Here is a 26904-nt window from a genome sequence, read left to right on the forward strand (position 1 = left end):
ACAAATATACTTTTAGAGACACTCTTCTAAAGGCTCCCTGTGGTGGAGGTGGGGTCTCTGGCTCTGCTACAGTGGAGGGGTGGTGCAGTAGGCTTGAGAGGCAGTGCCAGGGTGGCTGGCAGGGCAGCTGCTGCCACTCCGTAATCAGACTCTTCCTTTTCAGTGATGGTGGGGCTCGAGAGAGGAGCTGAGTGTGGAGTGGAGAAGCAGCTGAAAAGAATTCCTACTGTCAGGAAAAAGGAAAAAAGTATTGTGGCAATAAACACCATAAAACTGTCACCTGAGGCTACGTAGGGTCTATTCATTTCACACTCCCCCTTCCACCTCCAAATGTCATTAGTAAGGAAACTGGATTCCCAAAGGCATACATAACTGTGTTTTGCAAAATGGATTGGATATTGATTGTGATGTGCAAATTAAAGTAATCAGCGTCAGGCTTCTGGCTTTTTGATTTTTTTCAATAATTAAGTCTGTCTCTAATCATTGCCAAATAGGGGAATGTTTGTGCTGTGGCAAGGTACAACATTTGACCGTCACATGGTTGAAAGCAAAGCATAGAGTTTGATCATGAGACCGATCCCCACACTGTTCCACCAATTTATTAAACTGAGGTCAGTCCATCCTTTATAGCAGGGGTCCCCAATCCCAGTCCACGAGGGCCGGTGTCCCTGCAGGTTTTAGATCACACCCTGGGTCAACACACCTGAATCACATGATTAGTTTATTACCAGGGCTCTGGAGAACTTCAAGGCATGTTGAAAAGGTAATTTACATTTAAATCAGCTGTGATGGATCAAGCACACATGTAAAACCTGCAGGGACACTGGCCCTCGTGGACTGGGATTGGGGACCCCTGCCTTATAGCAAAGGCAACCTTACAAGACGCATGCGGCTTATGAGCCACAGGTTAGAATTAGAGTTAACCATACATATATATTATACTATACTTTTTTTTGTTAGCTTTCACTAGCGGTCAAAAACTAATGTGTACACTTATGTGTGCATTTTTATTTTGTTAAATATGAGAAAAAAAATTATAGCAGAAGCTCCCGTGTGTCTGGCCAGAAAGAGAATACCAATGTGTTTATTTGGTAGTTCAATGAAAGGCTTCAATTATCTTGCTGAGTTTTCTTGTTTGTTTGTTTTTTTTTGTACTACTTTAACACTAAAGTGGCCTTCTAGTGAGATGGCAGTGCCAGCAGTGGCCCACAGCTCATTTAAGTTTGAGATCCCTGCATATACTATATTTATTAATTTATCCTTTCCTAATTATATCTGTTTTGTCTGGCAGAAGAAACAAAATGTCTCTTTTGATGTTGAATATTGCATCAGAATCAGAATACTTTATTGATCCCTAGGCCTGCCTTAAAGGCTGTGCAAGGCAGGAGCTAATCACGGCCTCAATTCTATGGATTTGCTCACCCATTCAAACATAAGTGTCAAAGAATGGTTGAAGAAAAAGAACATGTGCCATCTGTGCAGCAAGTCCAGTCATGAAATTTCGTCGCTACAAAATATTCCACAGTCAACTGCTAGTGTTATTATATCTGTGGAGGAGTGTGGTCTGTGGCTCCGCTACAGAGGAGGGGTGGTGAAATAAGGTCAGAGGGCAGTGTCTGGCAGAGCAGCTGGGACCAGTTCCCTAATCATGCTCTGCCTATTTCAGTTACGCCAGGACTGGGGGCAGAGGAAGAGCTGAGATGGAAGAGAACAAGTTTTTGTTGTGTAATCACACTGAAAATAAGCCATCACTTCCCTGCAAACACAGGCTCTGCTTGTGTGTGTGTGTGTATGTGTTGTATTATGTCTCTAACACAATTGTGTTACAGTAACAAAGTGGAAGCACTTGGGAACGACAGCAAAGCAGTCATGAAGTGGTAGGCCATGTAAAATCACAGAGCAGGGTCAGCAATGCTGAGGTGCATAGTGTACAGAGGTCAAGAACTTTCTGCAGAGTTCATTGCCAGAGACCTCCAAACTTCCTGTGGCCTTGAGATTAGCAAAAGAACAGTGCATACTCAAAATGTGCTCATCTAATGCAGCACAGATAACATCTTGGAGAAGCTCACAGCGGTCGTGAGTACTCAGACTATGCTCTTTGAGCGCAAAATTGATAACATCTCGTAGAAGCTCACAGCTCTCCAACAGGAGATTGAGAGACCAGTGACAGACATTTAGATCATACTTTCCTAGTTTCAGTAAAAGAAATGTAATTTTTCACCATACCAAAACATTTTGGACAATTTCATGCTCCCAACTGTATGTGAAAAGTTTGGGGAGGGGCCTTCCTTTTCCAACATGACTGCCCACCAGTGGACAAAGCAAGGCCCATAAAGACCTGGGTAAGTGAGTTTGGTGTGGAAGAACTTGACTGGCCTGCACAGAGTCCTGACCTAAAGCCAACAGGACAACTTTGAGGTGGATTAGAGCAGAGATGGCCAGCTAAGCCTTGTCATCCTCCAGGATGACAAGGCTTAGCTGTCATCCTGGAGGATGACATGATGACATCCTCCAGGATGAGGATGTCATTCCTCACGGATGTCATTCCGTGAGGAACAATATTCTTCTTGATTAAAGTAACCAGGTGAAGCAAAGTGGTGGGCCCTGGCCAGGTCCAAGGTTTTCCACTTCCTGGATGTGCTGCGTGACCTAGGCCTGCAGTGCCATGCCTCCAGCTGCCTCCAGTCATCTGCTTCTGGTGCATTGTGGCCAGCTCTGCCACCATCTGTGTCAGTGCTTGCAGTGGCTGTTATAGACTATAAGTCCAATATTTTTTTCTGCTGTTGGATAGTGTTGGGCATCAGTACAGTATTTCTGTGTCACTGTGCATTCCCTAACACAGACAGTCAGACACAACACTTTTGTTATACTTTTATTTATTACATTACACACTATCTTTAATGATTTTTTTAGACAATGCACAGTTCACTCGGTGTTATCAGTTGTCGCGGCTTCCCGGGCTGCCAGTCCAAGTGGATGTTGCACACCTCAGTTCCGGTGCACTACTACATGAATAGAAGTAATTAGACAATAGCTGCAAGCTGTGCCTTCCTTTGTCTCCTAGCAATGCCCCCTAAATCCTCTGTTCCACCCCTCCCCTTTAGCTGAGGCAAAACCACACCCTGCCACCAATAAATTTATAAAAAGAAAGATCCTCTTTAAATTTTGGCTTTAGAGAGGAGGTTTTGCAATCATCATCTGTTGCAGCAACCATTCTTCAGACACACTGAGGCCTTACAGGTGTCTGAAGGCCTTGTGTGGAATTTGCTTCCTCCGTCTCATTATGTGTCCTGTTTCGAGCCATGCATCCCAGCTATCTCTCCTTGTTATAATGAGAGTATATATTATCTATGTCTCTCTCTGTTTATTGTTCCTTCGTCCCTTATGTCTTTGTGAACCCTAGCCTTATATCTTCCCACTCTGACTTCCCCAACAAATCTGTATCTCGTCGCTTTTCTATGATTCACTTACTCATTTCCATGTTTGTTGTAACATTTGGACTATCAGCATTAAATGCTCATTTTTGCGTTTGACTCCTGCCTTCTGTCCTTTTGGGTTCACAATTACCAGCTCACACAGCCAATACATGACCCACAGTGGGAAAGGTCAACAAACATACAAAAAAGACATGTTAATTCTGTTTGTAATTGAGGTGGTCCTTCTGAGATAACCACAGCATACTCATATATATGTGTGGAGTTGTATCTAAATAAAATACAAAACAGGTAATTCACCTTTACAGAGTGTACAGTGCACAATCAGTATCAGAGAGGATTAACAGGGTAATAAGGCAGAGAGGATGCCAGTCAGACACTGACGAGGGTGGGGGAAAAGAACAAAAGAGGGAAATAAAAACAGAGAAAATTATATGAAGAACAGGTCTTCAATTAAAACGGGAATCAAACTGAAAGAGGTGCCAAGAAAAATCTGATAAGGCAAACTGAGAAACACACAAAAAATGGGAGAAGCCATTAAAAACCCATAGATTACTACTGCCACTGTCTTTGCACAGACTTTGCCAGTATTCATCAAATGACTATCGTAATGCCGCACTATCTCCTCCCAGTAAACACACTTTATAATCTTGGAATGGGAGGCATAATTAGCCTTTTGCAGGAAAGGCACCCAGTTACATATAATATAAAATGTCTTAAGCAGCTTTAAACACATAGTGTACTAACATACGGTGTCTAAAATTATCTTACAGATTTTATGACGATTTCTTAAAAAATTGGAGGTGTAGATTTGTAAATGGACTTTATTAGCACAGCTGCTCACCTGCATCACACTTTGATATATTTATATTAAAATGGTCACGGTCGCTGTCCGTGGTTCTGATCTCTTTTGTTTGAGCTCTTTGACCCGTTCTGATGCCTCAGAAACAATGGACACACACACACACACACACACACACACACACACACACACACACACACACACACACACACACACACACACTTTCTTCATGTTCCACCACATCTCTGTGTCTCTGTGTAGAATCAGATGAGACTAGATAATTTAACACACCCCGTTTATGTCTCACATCCATCATGTAGAATTGGATTTCAGCTTCCTTGCGCGCATGTGTGAGAGTGTTTGTGTATGGATAAGCGAGAGAGAGAGAGAGAGAGAGGGGTGTTGATAGCGAGTGGACTAGTTGAAATGCGCGGCACATTCTTATGTGGAAGACGAGACGAGCAGGCAGCAGTCCTTAGGCCAAGCGACATATCAGCACTTAACAACCGAACAATCTCCACGCACGGCACGGGAAACCTCGTTTCATTCCTTAATCTCTGCCCCCAAAGCAAAATTACCGCATTCTTCCAAGCGGTAATTCCGCACCAAACCCAAACTGCACACCGGCTGGAAGTTGCATCGCCAGGAGCCACCGGGGAATCTTGTACCTTCACAGCCCCGCCAGGCTTGATTTGTCTCCTGTGGTGTGCGCGAAGGGGCCGCGGCGCAGGAGTTCTATTTGGAGCAAATTGATAAAATGGTAAGATTTGCGGGGGGAATTCAACGAATCACATTTTAAGTGGTTAAACGCTGCATGTAAAGGGAGGAGAATGGAAGTGAGCGTGCCGGGATCTTGCGGCATGTGTCGGATGATCTCAGTGAGGAGGTTCCTATCAGTGGCTGCCGGCAGCGCGCAGTTTGCACACTGCAAAGGAGAAGGACCATCACTAAGCAATGAATATGAGAAAACAGAAAGACAGGATATTGGAGCAGAAAAACACATGTACAAAATAGCGCATTGTCTATGTATTCGTCTGTGAACATGAGGAGTCTTTAATATATTCTGATTAAGTAATTCTTAAAATGTTCTTAAAGTCAATGCTGCATGAGCTCTTTTATAGATAAAGCAGTTTCCTTTTGTGTTATCCAGTCCTCCGTCTGTTATTAGAGTATTCAGTTCAATTACTCAAAGATAAGACTAATATTATCCTCTATTCCATAATTTGGCACACACACACACACACACACACACACACACACACACACACACACACACACACACACATATATGTGTGTGTATATATACATACATATACGTGTGTGTCTGTGTGTGTGTGTGAAATCCAGGCCTTTGGGTAAATGCTGTGTGTGACCTTGTAATGCAGCCTGCTGTCGCTGAATAACAATTGCGGCTTCTCTTCTTTCTGTGCCTGGCTGGTTTGGGAGGGTTAAAGCTACACTGAAAAAGCTATTCAGTCCCAGCCGCCTACATCTACACGTCTGTTGTGTCTGAATGATGGCAGAAGATGTGTTTCCTCTCAGCACTTGTGTTTCTTAATGTTGGGGGGGAATATGTGTGTGTGCAAGTCTGCGTCCCTCTGTTCTGATGACATTATAAAATGCTGTTGAGTTATTTATTTACATCTCAGAATGCTCAGCTGCAGCGTCATTCATAAGACTCTCCACGAATCTTGATTTAAGGCCAGAAAAGGTGCGATAAGTAATGCTCTGTGTTTTTCCATCCGAACATGCGTGAGAACTGTTTAAATATCTGAGTTGGTTTATCCCGAAGTATAAGTGCGTATGCAGTTCTAATTTGTTTAAATTTACAGGTCACATACAGCTCAGCATATCAGAGAAACCACAGAATCCTGTTTAGATTTGCTTGACTTAAGAGGAACAAACATTCCCATAATACCTCGTGCAGGAAAGTGAGGAGACGTTTAGAGTGTAACAGCACAAGTAGGACCAAAGAGTTTTTCTGTCCTTTAGATCTCAGTGATGCTGACATTTAAATGACCCAATTAGCCTTGTTGTGTTGACTGGCCTGATCAGCAGAGGAAAGAGAAGAAAAAGTCAGGCAGGAGGAGGAGAGGATATTAGGCATCAGGCCCAGTCTCAGCAAGGCAGCCTTGTAACACACCCAGTGTCATGCATGAGCGAGTGTCATTTATAGTTGTATTGAGGCGATCCAGTTCCCATGCAAAAAGGTGAACACAATAAAAAGTAATGTCAGTTTTTAAATATTTGCATGTATTGATCATTATCAGAAATACTTTCCACATCCATGTCTGCAATTAATGGTGTACGATGGTTGAACTGAATGGCAAAGAGAGCACATTTTAATGGCTACACCATCCAATCAAATGGGAGTTATCTGGATGTGATGTGCATCATTTAATGCACACAAAATCCACAAAATTTTACATTTGAACTTTATAAATTTGACCAAACATGGAGCCGCCAGCAGAGTTCTTCATATTAGTACATATCATTCTGGACGATAATTGTTGATGTCGGTTTAAACAGATTATGAAAAATGGGGGAGGCTTGGGTGTCTGCATTTAGGGGACACATTGAGTAAGGGTTCTGGCAATTCTCCCCAATAAATTTTGGGTATTGGAGACTTATTTTTTTTTGCATTGTGGTTTAACTTATCTAAAAGAAAATCCTTTTTTTTTTTTTTTAAATGTAACCAGGATATGCTGGTTACATTGAAAGGCCTTTCACAATGAAGACCTGGTTATTGTAGCAGCCATGCATACACAAAACCTTTTAAAATGTAATATAAATTTCAAGATCTATATCATGATATATCCAAATGTCCACAACTAAAAAACAAGGTCTTTAAAAAAAATGCAAGTCTTCTTCACTGTGGTCCTTATCATGTTTATTTATGCCTAAATGCTAAATTCACCAGTGGTTAGAAACATATTAAAAGTTTTGCGAGTAAAAGTGTTACTTTGCAACAGCCCATGTTGCAAAGTAAGAAAATAGTGTTTTACCTAGAACTGTCAAAACCCTTGGTGTAACTGTTTAAAGGAGTGTAGCTGATAACTGGAACTGTGACAGAGAAAGGAACAGAGGTACACTGAAAGTTTATCTACTTTCGCTTTTTTGTTTTCTATAAGTGGTCAGTGATTAGACTGCATTCCATGGAATGCAATGGTGCAACTGAAACTAGATTCAGTAAAGACAGTGGTATGTATATACACTATATCAAAATAATTAATCACAAGAAGAAAAATATTCTACAGTGAGGTTTCCTGGCATTCTTGATCACTTTTAGATATTAATTCTTAATGTCCCTCATTGGATGTTCTCCCTGCTGAGTAAAGATACATAAAAACGTGATTTACCTTTCTGTCCTCTTTTGTGTTTGCCTGGTTTTAGACATGAGTGTAACAAATTGGCACTTCTGTCTAATATCAGGCCCATTTGTTTGGGGAAGCAACCTGCCTGAATGTGCCTGAATGTCTTCATTAATGAATTTATAAACCTCTCAGTTTTGACTGTGGTTACTATTTTGGGAGATTTTTTTTGGATCATTCTTAGGACTCATGTACATTTCTAGCCACAACACTTGGGCTATAAACTCCAAAAACAGAGATCTACAACTTTACAAGATAAAATAAACTTTATTAGTCCCAAAGTTGGGAAAATCACATTGTTACAGCAGCAGAAAAAAATGTTTCATAGTGCAGTGGTTGTGTGTTAATAACAGCAGGTATTAAGTATTGCACATTGAGATATGTACAGCCTCCAGTGTTTGCATATGCGGTGTGTTTTCACATGTACATTCACTGCTTAGCTGGTATTTAGACATTTGTCCTTATCCCGTTTCCTTCTGGCTCCTCCGTGGTTATTTAACTGCAGTTATAGTCATCACAAAAAATGTAGTGGCTGTATTCAATGAGATTCTTTTATGTTTTTATTTTCAGTATGTAGGGGTTGCTCTAAATATTGGGAGGTGATCTTTCCAGCTCCCCAAAATGACACATGTGCTTTGCAGTTCAATTCAATTCAAGTTTGTTAATGCTCCAGGAACCTGTAACTGTAAATGACATTGAAGTAATGTTACTATTTCAATACAATATGTTGATCATAGCATTATTCCAGGCAAGCCGCAAAGCTCAGCCACTATTACAGGAGATCAGCTGATTTTCTTTTACACATCCAATTGTCTGTTTCACATATGGGCGTTAGCTGTATGTCCTCAGTTGCTGCACATCTGCAACTCACCACCCCATCTGTCTTTCTGTGCCTAACCCTTTAAAACCTGAACCAATGAAATAACTGCCAGAAATCTTTAATTTTTTGATAATGGAGTGTTTGTTCAACCTTTAGACAATATATATATAAAAATAGATTAATTTTTACTCTGCATATATGATTTCAATTTTTCTATTACATTTGCTACATTTGCCATATTTTTGCAATTTAGTCATTAAAACGTGTCATTCAATTTATATCATTTTTTGAGGGTAAAAAAAAGTCACGCTGATGATGTAGAAGTCTCAAAAACTCACAAAACACATGTATTAAATACGATACGCTTGGCTTTAAAGGACTAAATATTGTATCTGGTGTCACTGTTTACTCTGAGCTGGGCTTTTGATGCTCCACTCCATGTCTGCAGCATTCCCAGTATGCATGTGGAATCGTGAGGCGGTGTGTACAGTCAACAGACCCATACCAGAAAATGCAAGTTGATAGAGGTGCAAATATCACTAAGATCTTTTGACTGGCGAACAGTGTTTGACCAGCATCAGGATCATGGGTGGCCAAGGCTCATTGATCCACATAAGCAATGACAGCAATGTCGGCCATGTGGTCTGATTCAACAGATGAGCTACTGTAGCTCAAATTGCTTAAAAATGTAATGCTGGTTCTGATAGAGAGATGTCAGAATATACAGTACTTACCAGTTTGTTACGTGTGGGGCTGCATGGCTGCAGACCAGTAAAGGAGCCCATGGTGACCCTTGTCCACTGCCAAAAGCACCAACAATGGGCCTGACTGTCAGAACTGTACCACGGAGCAATGGAAGAAAGTGACCTGGGCCACTAGCGCACACCCTCTCTGCCATTTTTGTGATGGCAGAGTGGACTCTGCTCTTCTGTTGAAAACCTGGCACTAGGATGCACTATGGCCAGTGGAGGCAGTGTGATGCTTCAGTTCAATTCAATTCAGTTTTTTTTATATCGTGCCAAATATCCACAACAGTTGCTCCAAGGTGCTTTGAGAATTTAAGAGGTAAAGACCCTACAATAATACAAAGAGAACAGAGAAAAGCCCAACAATCATATAGCCCTACAAGCACGTTGGCGACAGTGGGAAGGAAAAACTTCCTTTTAACAAGAAGAAACGACGAGCAGAACCAGGCTCAGGGAGGGACGGCCATCTGCTCCAACCCAAGGTTTTCTCCTGAAAAACCTTGTATATACCTTGTGGATGTTACTTTGACACGTACCACCTACCTCAGCATAGCTGCAGACCATTACAGCCTTTCATGGAAACAGTATTCCCTGATGGCTGTGGCCTCTTTCAACAGGATAATGCTCCTACCATAGCAAAAATCATTCAGGAGTGATTTGAGGAACAAATTGTCGGATTTATTGACCTGGTCTTCAATCCAGTCGATCTCAATCCAACCAAGCATCTGTGGGATGTGCTGGACAAACAAGTCCAGTTCATGGAGGCCCAATCTTGCAAATTACAAGACTTAAAGGATCTGTTACTAACATCTTGATGCCAGATACCACAGCTCTCCTTCAGGGTTGTTTTGGCAGAAATCAACTTCAATATTAGGCATTCTGTCATAATATTATGCCTGTTATCAATTATGCCACACAGGAACCAATCAAAATCAAGGTAAATAGCTGTCTCTCTGTCTCATTGTGTTCACAATATTGTAATTTGAAAGGCATTTTATTTCCATTTAAATGTATTTTGTTGCCACAAACTAGTAACGTAAAGCTCTGCCATTATGTACATTTACATTGTTTAATATGCAAATGCAAACATATGCAATAAAAAAGTATGCACTGTAAAGTAGGTCAGACCATTAGCCTAAATACATCTGGAAGAAATCTAACAGTTGTCCAAACTGAATATTATTGGTAGGTAGCAGCTGTAACAGTAACAGTAGTAACTGTACCTAGTGAGAGTGCAATAAAATGCAGCTCCTGCATGCGGCACTTGCTTCCAATTTTATTTAAAGTGAATACTATTGACTTCCAACAGTGTTTATACAGATTGGTATAAAACTGTTTCACACAGGTGACTCATCTCAGCTTTGAGAGAGCTTTTAATGGAATTATCGGACAAATGATAAAACCCAGAGTGGGCTCCAAACAGTCTAATAAGTTTGTATGTGAAATTTGCTTCCAAACTTATTCCAACTAAACTAAACTACACCATGATTTGTACAGCTTATGGCTGCAACCTGCAAACCAAACCTGCAAATGTTAGCTGATAATTTGTGTTCACATATGTCACCTCTGGCTCCAAAAACACACCTGCCTACAGCCAGGTTTTTATAGCCATGAAAATTGGCAAGACGGTCTGTGACACTCACAGAGAATCTGGCTGTTTAATGACTCTTAGTTATGGTGCATTTTGAGGATGGTTTAATGTTATTTAAAATGTTACTTTCTTTTGCGCTTTAAAAAGCCATTGCCTTGGCCTTGTGACTGCATAATTCCCAACAGAATTGTGGGAAAAATGGGACATAATAGGAGCGAGAAACCAGGCCAGTTTTCATACTGTCTTTTCTTCTCTGTCTCCCACTCTCCATCCCTCTCTCTGTAATGCGTGAACCTCTCTCTCCATCTCCAAAATAATGAAGACTAAGTCATGTCTGTGTATATTAATTCCTCCCATAATTCCTTGGGCTAAATATAGAGCCAGAGACTTGAGTGACTTAGTGAGATATTCAGTGGGAATTAGACAGTCCGGTGGTGGATTAACACATGAGATAATTCATCTTGAAGCACAAAAAGAACATTTCATTTTTCTGAAAAGAGGAGTAAGCACCTCCTTGATTAGAGATAGAAAGAGAAGAATAGTTTTGGTTTGAGGTTCTCTTAGTGAGTAGAGGGGGATAAGCCAGTGCATGCCTCTTCTCCCGGCCACAACAGCTGTCAAAGCTTGACCAGAACACATCCTGGGGGGCCAGACTGCTCTAACTAAAATCAAAGGTGGCTCACGCTTTTTGCAATCCTGCTTTTTCTCCATGTCTCTTTTCCCTCTAATGATACATCTCATCACTGAGAAAGTGTCTCTCGGCACCGCAGCAGTGTTACAGGTGAGTGATCATTAGGATATCCTTGCTTCTCCTTTTCCTTATGCCGGAGAGAACCAATTCCTCTTCTCCCGAGAGAATAGTTTTTCTCAGCACAAACACCCACATATTCATAATGTAGCTCTTTTTTGCCAGCCTGCTCCCCTCTTACTTTCTCCATCCCTCCTTTGCTCATTCTCAGTCTCTTGGGTGAAACTTTACACGAATGTTTATTCAAAGTACAGACCGCATTGTGTGTATGTTTAGTTTGGAGAGTGACTGTGTCTCTGTGTGTATAAGTGTGTGCTTTTTTTAATTAGGTATGTGCTCTTTAGACGAGGCATCAAACATTACACACATCCAGGCTGACACTGTTCAACATGAAAGCCGCTGAGACTCATTAGGACACTGATTACAGCTTGGGGAGGAGAATTCTGAGCAGCTGCTGAGCTTAAAGGCAAACACCCACACACACATGTGTGCTCATGGGTAACAATATGTTTGTTTTTAAGTAGGACCAGTTTGGTTATTATTTAAACAAATGTTTGTGAGTTGATCACTTTTGGTGCTATATAGAGATTGGTAGTGCTAATACATATAGTCAATTCAATGTGTCCAAGTATGATCGTGTGAGATTGTGCCCTCTCTAGACTCCCTGCTGGCCACTGGCCACAATTTCCCAGAGTTTCTCAGTGTTGTTTTTCATGTGATGTTTAGATGCACAGGAAGAATGTGCACAAATTTCTATCAAGAGAGTTTCTATAGATAACTTCACAATGAATTACTGCTTTTAATTCTTGTTTCTTCTGTTGGGTATTAGACAGCAGTATGTCTCCTTTCATTAATCACAGCTATTGCTCCTTTGCCCCCGGCTTTCTGCTTCAGCTGCTACCACAGTTGCACTGGTTGAAGTGTGGAAATAGTGTAAATCAAATTAATTTGATAGTTAATCACACAATTAAAAAATGTTTTCCAGTAATCATCTTCCAAACATTCAAATCCAAGAGTTCAAGAATGAATATTAACGCTGTCTGCTTCCACAGCTTTTTAGATTTCTGTTTTCCTTCGCTCTTATTCAAAGTTTTTAATTTATTTTGGTTCTGTGAATCACTTTGTAACTTTTAAGTGAAACATTATAACCATTCTGTCATGAACTTATAGCTGTCCTTTCTAACTACGCTCCTTATGTGTTTGTGATTATTGACCACACCATTGAACATGGTTCCAGATGGTCTTTAGGTGTTTTTGTAGACTGGAAATGTGTGTTGGTCACAGCCATGTTGATTGATCATATATACTCACAGTTACATATATACAAACACAGTACATATGTAACTACAGTATATGACTATGGCAATGTACTGACCAGGAGATGAGTACACTGTGGTCATAAAGGGATGGAAATGGTCATCAAGAGTACTTGGTGTTTAAATTCAAATACTCAGTTTGTACTAAGGAGCCCAAAACGTGCCTAAAAAAAATACCCCACATTATTACACCACCAGCACTAGGTTGAACAGTTAATTCAAGGCGGGATGGATCCATGATTTCATGTACTTTATGCCAGATTCTGACACTATCATCTGAATATTGCAGGAGAAACAGAGACTCGTCAGATAAGGGAAGATGTTTCCAATCTTTTATTATCCAGTTTTAGTCAACCCATGTATTTTGCTTGTAGATAATGGAAGGGGACACCCGGTATGGACTTCTATTGTTGTAGCCCATCTGTGTCAAGGTTCAACATTCAGAGTTGCTCTTCTGCATATTTTGGTAACAAGTAGTTATTTAAGTAAATGTTGCCTTTCTATCATTTTGAAGAAGTCTGGCTGTTCTTGTCTGGCCTGGAGATTTGTGAAATTTGTGTCTCCATTATTATCAGTGTTGTGTTACTGTAACAATACAGACTAACTTGTCAGCATCCATTTTAGACATATTCAAGCAGAAATGTTGCCATGAACCATTTTTGAACTACGGGTTGATTCTGTTCAACAGTACAGTCATTGCTCTCTGATGGGAAGAGGCAAAAACACTCCTTCCTCCCACGCATGATCATGTTTGTACTGAGAAACTGTAGGTCTGTTCTTCTATGGGTCAATGTATTTGTGGGAGAGAGGGAGTGTGGGTTATCTAAATGAATGGAGTTGTTGCTGTATGAGGCAAGGAGGTGCTGTAACAGCTCTGCACTCAAATAGGATTTTACCCATTCATAAAGGAATAAATAAGAAACTCAATATGTAGCAGTCGTTTTTGCTATTTTTTATATTTATATTTATGTTTATAAATATAAATATAAATATATATTTATATATATAAATATATATATATAAATAAAGTTGATTTATTTGTTGCTCATTTATGCAAGCAACAAATAAATCAACATATCTACAATTATACTACGATGTGACTTAATACAAGTCCAAGTGTAATAAACGTTGGAGTAGCAAGTGTGGAAGCAAGTTCCTGAGTGTGTTTGATGTCCTTTGTGATTGATAGGACAGTCTGACTTAAAACAAACAAACAAACCCCAAAAAAATATAGACCAGAGATGCTGCTGACAGAAGGCTTTAATAGGGAACACGCCCGCCATTGTTCCACTACTGAGGTGAAATGTAGGTCATATCTGGAGTCTTGTAAGTAAAGATGGCACCAGAATTTCCTGCATGTTTCAATAATAATAATAATGATGATAATAATAATAATAAAAGTATACCAGTGTTTTCATTAATGTCTCATAAGGTGAAGTGACACAACTCAGTGTGTTGTTGCATGTATATTTCTCGATCACTATTGCTAACTGAATTGCTGGCTCAGTGCAAATCAATTTCATTTCTTAAAACTACAGTTTATGATGTCAGAGGTTCGAAGCAGCGTCAGAAGCACAACATGCTGATGGTGTACCAGCGCTCATGTCTATACTGCTTACTGTGGAGGAAAACCTTTGCTGCACCCTTTGAGTGGGGCCTGTTGTTGCCACAATTAGACAATTTCCATGTGTACATGAATAAAGCAAGAGCTCATCCATGAAACCGCAACTAATAAATCAGCAGACGGGATAAAATACTGCTTTCCTGGTGTTTAATTTCAAATCAACTGAAAAGAAAGACCAAGACGAGCGTGTCAGCTGCAGTCGATGGAGTTGGCCTCAGGCAGTTCAGAGTGGGAGGTGTCGACAGTTCCGGGTGCCTAGTTGGAGTACTGGAGTATGGTTACACTGGCAGCAATCTAAATATTTACTCTATCTCTCATTCACTGAAACTGAAGCATGGTTTAGGGTCAATGTTATGTATCAAATCTCAAACATTTTTAATGTGCAGTGTGTTTGCTGTTTACAAAATCTCCCTAAATAGCCTCACACGTCTAGATAGGAGGAGATTTGCGATGCTGTAAATGTTGGCTTTTTCCCATTGAGTTTTAGTTTCTGGTCTCGTGGACTGCATTGGTGGGGCATACAGTATGTTCACAAGGTGTGTTCAGACTGTATGCAGTCTGAGAAAGAGACCTATCAAGTCTCCAGTATAATGAATTTCAGCTGAACTTGAGTTACTTTATATACAAAGGTTTTTCTAAACTGATGGGACCGTAAAGGAAAGTGTTCTTTAAAACAAAGATACAAAAATCTGATTCTAAGTCTGTGTGTAAAGATCTTCATCTGGGGTCAGGTTAACAAGAAGGTCTTTATTAAGAATGAAGTAAACTACTAAGTTGGCATTTGTGGTTTGGTTACATTATGGGACAGTGTGTTGACAGGACAGTCAGAGAAGTGAGAATATCAGACGATAGTGTTGTAGGTGCTTTCCTAAACATTCCAGTGTCATGGGAATGAAACTGAAGTCTTAGGTTTTTGTTTTGTTTTGTTTTTTGTTTTTTTTTTCTCTACACCTTGGTAATATATCATCAATGCTGTGATGCATGGTGTTGTGTAAAATAAATGAATTCATGGCAGATTGTGCTTTAGCACTTACCATGAAAGCTTTTCTAAGGAAGAGCATTAGAAGTGATTGAGGTGGCTTTGGCAATGAAGCAACTCCCATTCATGTTAAGTCTTGTCTGTTGTGTGTGTGTGTGTGTCCTTCTTACTTCAAACTGTAAGTGAAGGTAGTGTTTGTGTGTAGCTGGGTCTAACAGCAGGACTTACAAACCGACTGATTTTAGACTTTACTGATTCTGCTGTTTCTACTACGTTTTTTGGTGTTTATTGTATAAGAGATAAATAGAAGCACATTAGAAAACTTAAGGTGCACTATTTACAGTGGAGCTCAAGAAGGAGCAGAAAGAGGTCCCAGGGCCACGTGGTCCACTTTAGATCCAAACTCAGCAGCTCTCTCAGCGGTTGCTCTTGACAACAGCAGAAGGAGGGGCCTGTGCTGGCAGGGCTCTGGTAAAGTAGGAATGCCAAGATGCCAAATTCTCCCTGTGGGATGATGCCCCAGGCCCAGTCCTGATACTTGGCTTTGTTCATGCAAGCCCTCTAAGCCTGCAGCGTCACGGTGCATCCGTGAGGGCTCACACATGCATACACATGGGCTCTTTACAGGGACACAACCTGACCTGCTGGTTCATGTACAGTTTGAATACTCAGTCATTTAATAGCAAGACAGTGACTTTGTAATGGTTCACAACTGATGCTGTAAGGGAAATAATATTCTTTTCTTGGTTTGCAAACTGCATTTCCCTATGAACTCAAAACAGAATATGCTCAACATATTTATGTTCTCTCCTTCAGCACATGGGTAAGATGAAAGGATGTTCGGTGCCTTTTTCTCAAAACATTATTAACAACGTTATTTATGTTAATAATTAGTTTTCTGCCTGGGAACTGCAGATTCAAGATTTTCAAACTGTCTTTAATGAAGGCCTACCATACAGTCCACTGTAATGTCTCTTGCTTGGTCTCCAGTACTTGGAATGAAAACGTCCATCACTTAAGCTGTGCTGGCAGACTGAGTCTCTTCTGCACAGCAGTCACAGTACAAGAGTTCTTCTCTATGATAATAAATCTGAAAATAGAACTGACTGACAAAACTGTGCTGAATATGGATGAGTGAAACCCTGACTCAGCAATTTAAATCCCACATTAAAAACATTTGACGTACTGTAGAGATAATTTTTTCAAATTTAAAAAAAAAAATATATATATATCAAAACATTTAGAGCGCTATTGCTCTTTGTGTTGCAATGCAGTGAGACTAAAGATATCATGTGGTTCAAGCAGGTTTTGTCCCTACAGCAAGATAGCTGTTCAACATTTTCAAATTGATCCTCAGTGTAAGGTAAGGAAGAAAATTTACTGAATGATACTCAATTTCCTCTAAGAGAAGAAACGGTCTGTTTGATGAATACGACTCTTCACCAACTGAGAGAATTTATCTGAGAGCTTTGTCTGAGAACACAGTGACACAGCCATGGGTCTTTTGGGCTTTTTTTCTTAACAACAATAAAGCTGTAAAAACATACCCCCTTTCTCATTTCCCACATCTTCAGTTCTCATCTTTCTGACTTACATCTTACTCTCGAGAGACATGAGTAGGGAGGAGTCCAGGCAACAGGAACTATGTGAAGCACCCTCGCCTTGCAGTCTCATTTTAAAATGCTGGTTTAATATGACATGTGGCACAACTGCAATAATAATTCATTTCCCAACTACTGCTGCTCAAATATAAGTGTTCATTACTTTAAAAAAAAATCAGAACATGGTGTAATGTTACAAGATTTACCTTTTTAATATTGCACACACACAAACTGTGATGGGCAAAAGATTTTTATCTTCATAAGTAACTAACGAGACTGCAAGACTAGGCTGACCAATCTGTACAATGCCTGGATTGATTACAAGAAGGCCTATGACTCAGTGCCCCACACCTGGATCCTGGAATGCCTAGACCTATACAAGATCAACAGGACCCTAAGAGCCTTCATCAGGAACTCAATGGAGATGTGGCGTACTACACTAGAGGCCAACGTCAAGCCCATAGCACAAATCACCATCAAGTGCGGAATCTACCATGGAGATGCTCTGTCCCCACTGCTGTTCTGTATATGCCTGAACCCCCTGTACATATACCGACTACGGAATGGAGCTGTTGTCAGCCACTTCCTGTACATGGATGACATCAAGCTGTATGCCAAGAGTGAACGAGACATTGATTCACTGATCCACACCACCAGGATATACAGCAATTATATCGGAATGTCATTCGGACTGAAGAAGTGTAGTCGGATGGTAACAAAGAGAGGGAAGATAAGATAAGATAACCTTTATTAGTCCCACACGTGGGAAATTTGTTTTGTCACAGCAGGAAGTGGACAGTGCAAAAGTTATGAAGCAAAAATTAGAATAAAATAAAACAAGAATAAATACAGTACACAACTGTACAGAATAGAATAAAATAAAATACTATATACAATAAGATAAAAATAGAATACAAATGCTATATACAACTGAGTAAAAATACAACGATGCCAGAAAAGATTATTGCACATTAGTGTTATTGCACATGTGTGGATGTGTGTGTTTGATCAGCTGCAAAAGTCTTTAATGTGGAGTCTTACAGCAGTGGGGAGGAAAGACCTGCGAAATCTCTCCGTCCCAAGGTAGTCAGAACTGAGGGAATCGAACTACCAGAAGGCAACGTTGCAGACATAGAGGACAGTTACAAGTACCTGGGGATCCCGCAGGCGAATGGGAACCATGAAGAGGCTGCTAGAAAAGCTGCAACCACCAAGTACCTGCAGAGGGTCAGGCAAGTCCTGAGGAGTCAGCTGAAGGGTAAGAACAAGATCCGGGCTATCAACACCTAGGCCCTGCCCATGATCAGGTACCCGGCTGGGATAATAAGTTGGCCAAAGGAGGAGATAGAAGCCACTGACATCAAGACCAAGAACTTCCTGACCATGCATGGAGGGTTTCACCCCAAGTCCAGCTCCCTGATCCTTTATGCTAAGCGGAAGGAAGGAGGCCAGGGACTGGTGAGTGTCAGCACCACAGTCCGGGATGAGACAACGAACATCCATGAATACATTAGGAAGATGGCCCCAACAGACTGCGTGCTCAGTGAATACCTCAGGCAGCAGAAACCCAAGAAAGAGGAGGAAGAGACGGCACCGTCATGGATGGACAGGCCCCTGCACGGTATGTACCACCAGCAGATAGACAAGGTGGCTGATATCCAGAAATCCTATCAGTGGCTGGACAAAGCTTGACTGAAAGACAGCACAGAGGCACTAATCATGGCAGCACAGGAACAAGCTCTGAGCACAAGATCCATAGAGGCTGGGGTCTACCACACCAGGCAAAACCCCAGGCCCAGGCTGCGTAAAGATGCTCCTGAGACAATCCAGCGCATAACAGCAGGGTGCAAGATGCTAGCAGGCAGGCATACATGGAACGCCATAACCAAGTGGCCGGCATAGTGTACAGAAACATCTGTGACGAGTATAACCTGGAAGTCCTGAGGTCAAAATGGGAGACTCCTCCAAGGGTGGTGGAGATTGACCGAGTTAAGATCCTGTGGGACTTTCAGATACAGACGGACAAAATGGTAGTGGCTAACCAACCGGACATAGTGGTGGTAGACAAACAGAAGAAGACGGCTGTAGCGATAGATCTAGCGGTTCCAAATGACAGCAACATCAGGAAGAAAGAACACGAGAAACTTGAGAAATACCAAGGGCTCAGAGAAGAGCTGGAGGGTGAAGGTAACAGTGGTCCCAGTGGTAACCGGTCACTCCCAAGCTAGGCGAGTGGCTCCAGCAGATCCCAGGAACAACATCGGAGATCTCTGTCCAGAAGAGTGCAGTCCTAGAAACAGCAAAGATACTGCACAGGACCCTCAAGCTCCCAGGGTTCTGGTAGAGGACCCGAGCTTGAAGGATAAACCGTCCGCAGGGGCGAGAGGGGAATTTTTTGTTTTGTTTTGTTTTACTAAATTTGTAAGAATCTCAATTTGTGTGTAGAACTTTGAGATGAAAAAATATTTTAATCCATTTTGAAATAAGGCTCAGGTTACATGACAAAATGTTGCAGAAGTGAAGTACTGTGAATACTTTCTGGATTCACTGTAATCCTGCATACATGCATTATCTGACAAGCCTTCTTCAGTTCAAATTATCATTCAATTCAGGGATCAGTTCATCAGAGGATAGAGGATATGAGGAGGCACAAATTAGAGAAATGGGGAATGCCTTACTATCACTTGTATTGTTTCCTTTCAACAAAAAAAATCACAGCCATAAACTCTATATTTCCTTTATTCTTTGCATACACATTAGAAATGTGCAGTGAAGTGAAATCACTTTAGTTCATTGACTCAGAGTGCATTGTGCGCAATCAATACTGCCTTTGTAAAACATAATGGGCCTTAACACTAAAACAAGTCCAAATATCTAGGATTTATTTTAAAGTATAAACCTAAACCCTTGACTCCTGCATTGAGGGGATCCTGTGGGTCTATCACATTGTGTGGGGTATTTTGCTGGCATGAATTAGGTCCATTTGTCAGTTTTTTTTCTGTTCTTATGCTAATTCTCTCTACCAGTGGACAGTGCCTCGAGGCATGAGGTCAGTGGCTTTTTTCATGTTGGTGAAAATGATGTCTTAGGGTGTGGTCTTTACAGTCACCAGATCTCAGTTTTATTCAGAGGTGTTAGAAAGGTCTTTCTACCACTCATCAAAGCAATGTTCTATTGAAAGCAGTCATTAAACTAAGCTGTCTGTCTATAAATACTAATGAGATGTAATGTAGACATGCTGTTTCATACTTTTCCACACTTGTGATTTTCAGATCCCAAGGTGAGGTGACATCCCATCACGTTTAGTGCTGCAAGAGGAGCTTTTTGTGTAGAGGAAACTCCTAAGAAGTAAAAAAATGTCTGGTGCAAAGATCAACTCACTGACCCTCACCCTGCTCTTCCTTATGCCCTCGGTAAGTGTTCTTTCTTTACTCATGTCTTATAAATGGTTTTATGAAAATGTGTGCAGCAAGGCTAACTGCTCATGTCAAAGTGCTTCTGAAACATTAATATGCAGACACTGCTGAAGTGAATCTCCACCTGTTGCAAACAGAGATTGATTTTCACACACTTGTACACTAATTTACTTAGTTAGAATAACCATATGGAGTATCTGCATCAATAATTCATTGATCAGCATGTGACAGGAATAATGGATAACGATGCATCCTCATAATTTATTCATGGATTGTTCAGCATTATTCCAGCCTGTTAACTGTATGAAGAAAGAATGGCCTCTCTTGTCTTCTGCTGCAGTTACAGCAGATGTATCATCACCTGGGCTGAGGTGACAGAGAAACTGACAGACTGGCTGTTTTTTTTTTTTTTTAGCAGAAAGTAACAATTAAGGATGAAATGGGGGGAATAAAGAGTAGTGGAAGGCAAGGGATGCAGAAGAGAGTAGTTAGTATTTACAAATCGTCACTATGTATGTAATCACTCATACACACATACACAGAAATTTGCTCAACTTTGTAAACATAAACCAGTGTTATGTTATTGGTACTGTTAGAATTATATAATAATGTACAGGCGAATGTTGTTTTGCTAACATATATATATACCTTTAAATAATATATATTTCAATTTGTCTGTTAAAATTATCATATCATAACTTTTATAACTCTCTTGCCAGATATGACAACTTTATTTATGGTCCCCTTTCCTTTAATTCTAAATCATACATTTGCAAGCTAGAGTGACCGTTGTTTTATGACTTGATTGTTTTGCTAGATGTGTATGTTTGTAATGATAGCTACAGCTAAGCTCAGTTTAATATCAGTCTGGTTCAAATATTTTTATTAAGAAACATGTACAATGCAACTGAAAACTTTTAGATTGAATATAGTGCTTCAGTTTTACAAGTCAGTGAGTGAACGATGCTGCATATACCCACACAAACCAGCGCTAACCAAAGACAAGGAAATTTATATAGCGTCTTGTTCTGTATAACAGAACAAGACAGAGCAATGGTTGCCAAGTCTGTTCAAAACCCTCCATCTGGCACTAAGGACATATGGAATACATATACAGGATTTAAAGGTTGACATGTTCTTTTTCCGCCAGAGAAGAATACAGATAGCGCCTAGCATTAACACAATACAAATCCATTCCCAACTCCCAATTCATTCACAGTCCTTTCTGAGATAATTCATGTTTACTTGTCTCAGTTCTTAATGCATCATTAATAAATTATTATCATTATCAATATCATTAATAATATTCCATGCTTTTTCGAAATGCAGTCTCTCAAACACAGGTTTAAATTATAAGGTGCTCTTGTTTCATAATTATTAAGATGAGTCTTTAGAACGTGTCTGACCTTCAAAGAAATCTCTCCTTGTCGATGTGTATTTTTGCTGGAGCTGGTAAAAGAATGGAAACACTCCCTGGATGACAACCCCAATTCCCAAAAACTTGCAATCCGGTCTAAAATGAAAATAAATACAGAATAAAATGAATTGGGAAAACTTATAAAGGCATATTTTATTCACAATAGCACACAAAAAATGTAAGGAAGGTATTTAGGCTTATTTAATAAATAAATAATATTTAATAATTATTTAATAAAGAATAACACTTTCTTTGGTTAATTTATAAGAAATAAAATAAGTAATATGTAAAATAGGGATTTAAAACAAATCCCTATTTATCTCTTTTATTTTTCAATTATTTAGTTTTTTGATGGGAAAAACCTGTAAACTAGTTCAACTTCATTCTGAGCTTTTGTAAAATTCACATTATATTACACTGAAATAAGAATAAAAAACCATGATCAAGTGTAGTCAGACAAGCAACTTATTAGTATTTGATACTGATCTGATGCAGTGTGACCAAGGGCAGACAGATATGATATAACCACAGGAGGTTACAGAGCAGACATAAACAGAGGAAGCCAAATACACTGTATTTCTTTGCCTCTCAGGCCACTTATCATTTTAATACCTCTGCTTCCTATGAATTAGACTCATATGCACTTAGAGAGCAGTCCCAAAGTCTAAAATCTAAAGCAGTTAAAAGCAGAATGTGGAACTCGGAAGGATGGATGTTTTTCTACACCTTAGAGTTTAATAAAATTCACAGCCCACATTTCAATCACATCCCTACTGCAAGCCAATGAAGTAAGTAAAGTAAGTAAAGTAAAATTTTATTTATATAGCACATTTCTAGATAAAAGATCACAAAGTGCTTCACAAGGTATAAAACAAAAACAGTCAAAAGTTAACAAAATGCAATTCTAAAAAGATGTGTTTTTAGCTGTTTTTTAAATGTAATCACTGAGTCTGCAGATCTTAAGTTCTGAGGAAGAGAGTTCCACAGTCTGGCGGCCACAGTGGCAAAAGTTCTATCACCCTTGGTTTTCAGCCTTGTATGCTGAATAACAAGTAGGCCCTGATCACAAGACCTCGGGGACCTACTAGGGACATAGGGCTGTAAAAGTTCAGTGATGTAGGCTGGTGCTTGTCCTTGAAGAGCTTTAAATGTCAGAACCAGTATCTTAAAATGGACTATAATATATAAGCAATGGTGTATAAGCAATGGTGTTACATGAGAGTATTTAGATCTTTTTGTCAGAAGCCTTGCTGCAGCATTTTGGACAATCTGCAGACGCTCCAGGGAGTTTTTGTTTAGACACGTAAACAGTGAATTACAGTAGTCCAATCGTGATGAAATGAGTGCATGAATAACAATCTCCAGTTCAGTATGAGATACTATATGGCTCAGTTTAGAAATGTTTCTTAAATGATAGAAGCAGGACCGAACCAGAGATTTGACGTGGACTTCCAGGGTAAGAGCAGAATCAAAGGTTACCCTTAAGTTCCTGATAGATGATTTCACAAAAGTTGAAAGAGGACCAAGAGCATTCATTATGTTAGGTACATGTCTGTCTGGAGCACATACAAGGACTTCAGTCTTTTCTTCATTAAGTTGGAGGAAGTTGTCAGCCATCCAACCTTTGATGGTTTCTAAGCACACATTTAGAATCTGCAGCTTAGAAACATCTTCAGGTTTAAAAGACATATATAGCTGGATGTCGTCTGCGTAGCAGTGGTAGCGAATGTCCTCAAAGGGGCTCAAAATATGCTGGAGAAGAAGTAGATATATTAAAAACAATAAGGGCCCCAACACAGAACCTTGTGGCACACCATAGGACAGGGACGTGGAAGATGACCTGTACTTAGAGACCGCCACAGAAAAGTATCGTTCATAGAGATACGAGGAGAACCACTCTAAGGCAGACCCACATACACCAACCCAGTATTTCAGCCTTTCAAGCAAAATGTAATGGTCAACGGTGTCAAAGGCTGACGTGAGGTCCAACATTAGGAGTACAGAACACTTTCCTGCTTCGTTTTGCCTCAGAATGTCACTGGAAACTCTAAGAAGGGCTGTTTCAGTAGAATGAGCTCTACGAAAGCCAGACTGAAATTTGTCAAAGATATTATGTTTGTCTAAAACTGCTGTAAGCTGCTTAGCCACAACCTTCTCTAATATCTTAGCAATTAATGGAATTTTTGAGATTGGTCTGTAATTGCTGGTGAGAGATGGGTCCAGCATAGGCTTCAGCATAGGCTTCATGAAGTCAGTTTAATGTCTACGTGAATGAAAATAAAAACATTATATTTTAGTTAGATGCTAAATCTAAAACACAGAGAATCAACAATTGTTATCCAATAGTCTGATTTATCAATGCACAAAGGTTTGCTATATTTAGCAACAGCTGAAATGTATCTGTAGCCAAAGTGCCCAATACAGGTGTTTCCACTTGTTTTGCTAGAATAGATCCCTTCTATTGATTAATGGATGTAATTTTCAGCAACTTTAACCTGAGTAGAGGTTTAATCAGACACTAATTGAAACACATGAGTGGATGTTCTTGACATTTTAACCAAGTGGTTTCAATTTCCTTTACTTGAAATGTACTTTAGTTTGCAAATCTATCTATATAGTAAATGATTTTTGACCGAATCTATAAATCACCAAGCCTGATTATCCAAATTACTGGGATAATTATATTTAGTGGCTCATTAGTCCATTGTACATCATCCCATAATTACAAGATAAGGTCTGAAAATTTTGTGAGTGTACATGCAGTGCACTATTAGTACTTACATCATCAAAAATGAAGCATATGCTTAAGTTCAATTAGGGAGATCTTTAATCACTCATCTGCCTTCTTTCCCTGCTTTTCTGTTTACATGTCTACTGCTTTCCCACACTGTAAATCTCAATACTGACGTCATTACTCTAGTCCAGTCATCTTCTTGCAGGCCTTCTTCGAGTCTGTCAGTCTCCACTTTACATAGTTTAAATTTGTGCTCTACGTCATTCTCCCTTTCAGGCTGTTATTTGTGCAACCCACCTCCTTCCCAACTCCACCTCACAAACACCTCAGTCAGAGCTCCATCCAGGTCTCAGTCTTCATCTTCACCACCACCAATCTCTAGACTCCACAGAGTACTGTCCTAAATCCTATCACTGCTGGGATTTCATACTTCCATGATGGGTCATCGGAGTCTAATACATTCATTTCTCTATCTCAATAAATCATCTTGGGTTCTTCCAAGTGATCTCTCCTTGGAAGAACCCAAGCCGCACTCAGTGTATGCCAGATGTTTGAAGCTTATCCATGTTATTCAGCAGATTAATATTCCTCATGAAGCTAACACGTGAAGTCTCCTGGACTGACGCCAGCACAGAGACATGTTCCTATCAGACACCCACCTTCATCATCACCATGGTGATCCTCACCATAGGGGCTGTAAATGATGTGCCCCTGGTCATAACCTCCATGTCTGCAGTCGTAGCCATGCAGTCATCCGTGTCTGGATGTCGTTGTGATGTCTGTCTTTAGTGGTTTTTGAGCTATTGGAGAGCACAATTATAAATTTCACGTCTGTGGTTCAGAACAGATGGGACTAAAGCTTGGCAATGTGTGGTGTGAAAAAGGCTCATCTTTCCTGACTTGTTTTCATGAGATTAATGTCGTCCTGTGGGTCAGTTAGAATGAAGAGAGAGCCAGCAGCTCTGAAATGATTAGTTTAATTGGTTGGGTTTTCAGACAGATCCCAGGACTTAGACCTCTCCCACAGTGGAGTGAAACACATGAGTGGCTAATGAAGCAACCAAGCATTTTACCTTTGAATCCTTTCTCTGTGCTTGACTCTCCCTCTCTCTCTTACTCACACACACACTCTGTGTGTGTGTGTGTGTGTGTGTGTGTGTGTGTGTGTGTGTGTGTGTGTGTGTGTGTGTGTGTGTGTGTGTGTGTCCCTGTGTGGCTGTGTATTGTCTTCTAGATTTCAAGCCAACAGGTTGATAACTGTGTGATCAAGAGGGAGCAGGAGAAATGCATGGAAATGATGACCCTGGAATACAACAATCCAGAATTTGGTGAGTCTTTGTTGCCTTCATGATAATTTTTTTTTATTAGCTATGCAGAGATTAAAACACAAGCGTCTTTGGGTTCTTCATGCTAATGAGCTTGCGATAATTCCACAAACTGTAGATGACTCACCTGATCCTAGGGAAATGTTTTTTTTAAAGAACTTCACAGTTCATAGCCTCTGTGCTTGATTTGAAGCATCAGATAACTAAAGCTGGGCTGACAGAGAAATTAGGCCACAGGAAGACTGTATTTTTGGAGCGAGAGAGGGGCACGTGCTTTAGTTGTTAGTTTCTTGTGATGATGCTTCTGAAAATGAAAGTTGATCGGTGAGTGACAGCTGTCTCTCTGGCTGATTAGATGATGAATGAGGGGAATATTAAAACAATGGGCATGTTGTGCCAGTTCTCCTTCGTGACCTTACTTTCTGACTAGACTCGCACAGTCAGAACTAACAGTGAACTGTTCCATATTCAACAACCCTCTGTCATATATAAGCATATATAAGCAGCAGCCTTGCCTTTTATTTTGTCTCCTCAGACCATTAATGAAAAATGTTTGTTATGCCTTGTTAAAAACTTTGAAATGTTTTGTGGTGCTAGAGTTTAGATAATCTTACAGAGTAAACTAACATTAGCTACCTAAATACTTCCCAACTATTGTGCAACCGTTGTGGGAGTCTAGCAGTTATTTTTTCAGTGTTTGCGTATATAGATTCTCTGTCATATTACAAAGATTTCAGCAGTGGTTGAATTTGAGAAAAAAAACATTCACTGTCAAATACGAAGAGTAGGTTTAACAGACACACATATATAACCATATCATTAACGTATGTGTGCAGCTATTTTTTTACAACTGCAGTTTTATTAATATCTGAAAGGAAAGCTCACTGGTTAAAGCAGTGCTTAGACTACATTGTTAGAGCCTGATTCACCTCCCATTTCCTAATGGTCTGTGCTGTCTGCTGATAGTCTGCAGAACATAT

General features: G+C 40.1%; 1 protein-coding gene across 2 annotated transcripts in view; it reads left to right on the forward strand.

Annotated features, from left to right (window-relative positions):
- Window positions 1-4693: 4693 nt before the first annotated feature.
- Window positions 4694-26904, forward strand: part of adcyap1r1b (adenylate cyclase activating polypeptide 1b (pituitary) receptor type I) — a 35469-nt gene continuing 13258 nt past the window's right edge. For both annotated transcript variants that reach the window (XM_031751383.2, XM_039601110.1), the window contains exons 1-3: window positions 4694-4996; window positions 20305-20445; window positions 25834-25927. In XM_031751383.2, the coding sequence (XP_031607243.1) occupies window positions 20389-20445; window positions 25834-25927 (151 nt within the window). In that variant the 5' untranslated portion in view covers window positions 4694-4996; window positions 20305-20388. The remainder of the gene's footprint in view (window positions 4997-20304; window positions 20446-25833; window positions 25928-26904) is intronic.

This window comes from Oreochromis aureus, linkage group 17, assembly GCF_013358895.1.
Source record: "Oreochromis aureus strain Israel breed Guangdong linkage group 17, ZZ_aureus, whole genome shotgun sequence".
Classification (NCBI taxonomy): domain Eukaryota; kingdom Metazoa; phylum Chordata; class Actinopteri; order Cichliformes; family Cichlidae; genus Oreochromis; species Oreochromis aureus.